This window comes from Eriocheir sinensis, chromosome 37, assembly GCF_024679095.1.
Source record: "Eriocheir sinensis breed Jianghai 21 chromosome 37, ASM2467909v1, whole genome shotgun sequence".
NCBI lineage: Eukaryota > Metazoa > Arthropoda > Malacostraca > Decapoda > Varunidae > Eriocheir > Eriocheir sinensis.
The window spans coordinates 1,855,177-1,860,176 of NC_066545.1; the positions used below are offsets into that span (position 1 = coordinate 1,855,177).

The 5,000-nt window shown below is 50.9% G+C and overlaps 1 protein-coding gene across 1 annotated transcript in view; it reads left to right on the forward strand.

Annotated features, from left to right (window-relative positions):
• The window catches only part of LOC127008453 (homeobox protein unc-42-like), a 79,132-nt gene that overhangs the window by 70,607 nt on the left and 3,525 nt on the right, over window positions 1-5,000 (forward strand). Inside the window, exon 4 of the mRNA XM_050880596.1 lies at window positions 1,009-1,099. Within this exon, the coding sequence (XP_050736553.1) occupies window positions 1,009-1,099 (91 nt within the window). The remainder of the gene's footprint in view (window positions 1-1,008; window positions 1,100-5,000) is intronic.

Below are 5,000 nucleotides of genomic sequence, written 5' to 3' on the forward strand. Positions count from 1 at the left end.
GATAATAGTTAGGTGGACGGGGATAAGGGGTACAGGTGATGAGGTATGGAAAATGACAGGCAGAAGAGGAAGAGGAACTGGGGATCTTTAAGGGAATTTCAATGGTTATGAGCTATTAGTGATGGACAGAGAATAAGGGAGTGAGGGATGCGGATGGGGGACTAAGTTAAGGGGATTGGATGATGGTAATGAGACAGGTTAATGATGAGCAGGGAATGGAAGAAGAGCTGATAAGGGATGGGGGACTAAGTTAAGGGGATTGGGTGATGGTAGTGAGACAGGTTAATGATGAACAGGAAATGGAAGAAGAGCTGATAAGGGATGGGGGACTAAGTTAAGGGGATTGTTAATGGTTATGCTGTATGAATGATTGACGGGAGATAAGAGAGAAGAGAAGGGATGGAGACTAAACGACTGATTGGGAGATTAAAGTAGGTAGGAGCTACGAGGTAAGAACTGATATTACCACCATCATCACTATCATCACTATCATCACCATCATCACCACCACTCAGAACTATCCTCCGTCCTCTCTCTCTCTCTCTCTCTCTCTCTCTCTCTCTCTCTCTCTCTCTCTCTCTCTCTCTCTCTCTCTCTCTCTCTCTCTCTCTCTCTCTCTCTCTCTCTCTCTCTCTCTCTCTCTCTCTCTTTTTCCCCTGCTCTCATTCTTTCCTTCCCTTTAATTGTCTCTTTTCTCTCCTATTCATAACTACCTCCCTTAGTGTTACTCTCCACCACCACCATCACCACCACTCACGATTATCACCACTATTGCCATCATCACTCACCACCACTCATTATCATCATTCACCACCACCACCACTAACACCACTCGCTACCAATACCACCACCATTTAACACCACTCACCACAATCATAACCCATCACCACCACCACCACCCATCACCACTAATCGCCACCACCAATCACTAAATGTCTCACCACAACCCTTCACCATCACCACCATCATCACCACCACCACCACCACTCACCCCCCGCCTCGTTGCAGATGTCGTCGAGTTCTTACCCCGGCATGGGCCAACCGTTCAGCATGGCCCACCCCACCTCCAACATGGCGGCCATGAGGCAGGACACCATGAGTAAGTTGCCCCACAGATCCCCCTCCCCCCCCCCCTCGTGCCCTGACCCCTGAGCCCCACCCCCTCCCACACCCTACCGCCTCCATCCCCTTAACCCCACCCCCTCCCCTGCTGCCTCGACCCCCTGAACCCCACTCCCTCCCACACCCTACCGCCTCCATCCCCTAAACCCTACCCCCTCCCATGCTGCCTCGACCCCCTGAACCCCACCCCCTCCCACACCCTACCGCCTCGATCCCTAAACCCCACCTCCCATGCTGCCTCGACCCCTGAACCCCACCCTCCCACACCCTACCGCCTCGATCCCTAAACCCTACCCCTCCCATGCTGCCTCGACCCCCTGAACCCCCCCCCCTCCCACACCCTACCGCCTCCGTCCCCGAAACCTCACCCCCTCCCCGGCTGCCTCGACCCCTGAACCACAACCTCCCACACCCTACCGCCTCCGTCCCTAAACCTCACCCCTCCCCTGCTGCCTCGACCCCCTGAACCCCACCCCTCCCCTGCTGCCTCGACCCCTGAACCCCACCTCCCCTGCTGCCTCGACCCCTGAACCCCACCTCCCTGCTGCCTCGACCCCTAGACCCCACCCCTCCCTGCTGCCTCGACCCCTGAACCCCACCCCCCCTGCTGCCTCGACCCCTGAACCCCACCCTCCCCTGCTGCCTCGACCCCCTGAACCCCACCCCATCCCACACCCTACCGCCTCCGTCCCCTAAACCTCACCCCCTCCCCTGCTGCCTCGACCCCCAGAACCCCATACCACCCTTCACCCTTTCTGAACCCAGCTACCTCACCCCTGACAAAACCTAGCAGCTTTGATCTAACCCCTGCCTCACCCCAGCAATCAGTTTAGTCTCCCCTCAGTTTCGCCACTGTAAACCCCCCCCCCCCCTGCCACCTCACCCCTGCCAAAATATAACAGCCTTAATTTCACTCCTGCTTCACTCCTGCCTCACCTCTGTCAAAACTTGACCCCTGTAGTCTCACCCCACCCCTGTTTCCTCCCTGTAACCCCTGTGTCCTCTTCGCTTCACCCCTGCCAAAGCCTGACACTCTTAACGTCACTCTTCTTTCATTCCTTAAGCCCTTTAGTTTCACCCCTGTAACCCCTGCACTTCCCCCCTGTTACACCCCTGCTACCTCACCTCCCCCCCAGAGCCTTACACCCTGCCCTAATGAACACCACCCTTCTCCCTAGCTCCATTTTTTTTTCATCCTCCTTTTCTTTCTTTTGTATTATCTCCCTCTCGTCTTTCTTTGTCCATATTTCTTTCCTTCCTTTTCTTCCTCCTTCCTTTCTCCTTTTTCGTGTGATCTCCCTTCTTCTTTGTCTTTCTCCTTTCTCCCCCTTTTCTTATTGCTTCCTCCCTTCCTTTCTTTCTTTTTATGATCTCCCTCTCGTCTTTCTTTGTCATTATTTCTTTCCTTCCTTTTCTTCCTCCTTCCTTGCTCCTTTTTCGTGTGATCTCCCTTCTTCGTCGTCTTTCTCCTCCCTCCTCCTTGTCTTATTCCTTCCTCCCTTCCTTTCTTTCTTTTTTTATGATCTTCCTCTCGTCCTTCTTTGTCCATACTTCTTTCCTTCCTTTTCTTCCTCCTTCCTTTCTCCTTTTTCGTGTGATCTCCCTTCTTCTTTGTCTTTCTCCTTCATTCCCCTTTTCTTATTCCTTTCTCCCTTCCTTACTTTCTTTCTTCTTATGATCTCCCTCTCGTCCTTCTTTGTTCATACTTCTTTTCTCCTTTTCTTTCTCCTTCCTTTCTCCTCTTACGTGTGATCTCCCTTCTTCTTTGTCTTTCTCCTTTCTCCCCCTTTTCTTATTCCTTCCTCCCTTCCTTTCTTTCGTTTTATGATCTCCCTCTCGTCCTTGTTTGTCCATATTTCTTTCCTTCCTTTTCTTCCTCCTTCCTTTCTCCTCTTACGTGTGATCTCCCTTCTTCTTTGTCTTTCTCCTTCCTCCCCCTTTTCTTATTCCTTCCTTCCTTCCTCTTTCTTTTGTATGATGTCATTCCCGCCTCATTCTCACACCGGTTCCACTCCTGCCTCTTCTCTGCCAAAACTCTAATCTTACCATCACCCCAGTTTCACCACTGTAACCCCTGCCTCACCCCTGTAACCCTTGCCTCACCCCGTTTCACCCCAGCTACCTCACCCCTGCTAAAACCTAACACCCTTAACCTCACTCCCCTTTCAACAATTTAAACCAATGTCTCCCTCCTGCCAAATTAGAGCCCTTTAGTTTCACCGTAGCGTACACCCCTGCAACCCCTGCTTCATCCTGCTTCATCACCCCTGCCAAAACCAAACACCCCTAACTTCACTCCTCTTCCACCCCTTCAAACCAATGTCTCGCCCCTGTCAAATTTGAGCCCCTTAGTTTCCTTTCAATTTCAGCCCTGCAACCCCTGCCTCTCTCCTACTCCATTCCTACTCCACCCCTGCCACCTCACCCCTCCCAGCTCCATCCCTTTAAACCCCTGTCGCATCACCACCCCTCCACCAATCCAACCCGACATTCATCCCTTTAACTACTCCCACACATCCTCCCCCCTCCTCCCCAGCCTCCCCCTTCCCCCCACTCCATACCACCCCCTTCCTTAAACTTGACCCCTGAATTCCACCCCTGTAGCCACGCACACGCACACACACACACACGCACACACACACACACGATCATTTCCCCCTTTGCTAATCCCCTTTACCTTCCCCTCTTCTCCCATCCCTCTCCATTACTACTAATTCTCCCTTACCCTTCTCCCTTGCTCCATCTTTCTTTCCTCCCCTTTCTTCTTCTTTCCTTTCTTTTGTATGATCTCCCTCCTGTTTTCTTTTGTCCATCTTTCATTCGTATCCTTTCTTCCTCCTTCCTCCCTTTCTTTCGTGTGATCTCCCTCCTGTCTTCCTTTGTTCATCTTTCTTTTCTTCTCTTTCTTCTTCCTTCCTTTCATTCTTTTGGATCATCTCCCTCCCATTTCGCTTCGTCCATCTTTCTTTCGTATCCTTTCTTCCTCCTTTCTCCCTTTCTTTCGTGTTATCTCCCTCCCGTCTTTCTTTGTCCATCTTTCTTCCTCTCCTTTTCTTCCTCCTTTCTTTCTCTCGACTACCTTTTTGTCTATCTTTCCTTCCTCCCCTTTCTTTCACCTCCCTTTCTTTATTTCTTTCCTTTGATCTCCCTCTCTTGTCTTCCTTTGTCCTTTTTCCCCCATTTTCTTTTTTTCCTCCATTTCCTCCATTACATTCTCAGGCTCCTCCTTTTCCTTTAGTTTTCTCTTCGTCTTTCCTCCGTCTTCCATCTCTTTCCCCTTCCCTTCCCTCCCTTCACATTCCTTTCGTCCAGATTTCCCTATTTCCTGTCTTTCCTTTCTCTCCACCCGCTTTATCCCTTTCCCTTCCTCCACTTCCTCTCTCCTCTCTATCTCTCTCTCTCTCTCTCTCTCTCTCTCTCTCTCTCTCTCTCTCTCTCTCTCTCTCTCTCTCTCTCTCTCTCTCTCTCTCTCTCTCTCTCTCTCTCTCTCTCTCTCTCTCTCTCTCTCTCTCTCCTTCGAAATTTTGACTTTAGGTAGCAAATGGAGCTAAGGAAAGGGGAAGAAAGGGGTGGGGGAAAAGGAAGAGAGAAATGAACAAAGGGCAAGAAGCAGAGGAGGGAAAAGGGGAAAAATGAAAATATGAGAAGAGAAAAATAAAGGAAAGTGGGGAGGGGAAGGGAAGGGGAAAGGAGGGGGAGGGGGAGTGGATGTAAGGGAGAAAGTGGAAGAGGGTGGGTGAGGGGAACGATTAAGGGATAGGTAAGAAAAGGGGAAAGGAGAAAAAGAAAGGTCATTAAGCGGAGAGGAGAAAGGGAATGGTTGAAACGATGAGAAGAATGGGAAAGGGGAATGGGAAACAGAAAAGGAAGGCGAAGGG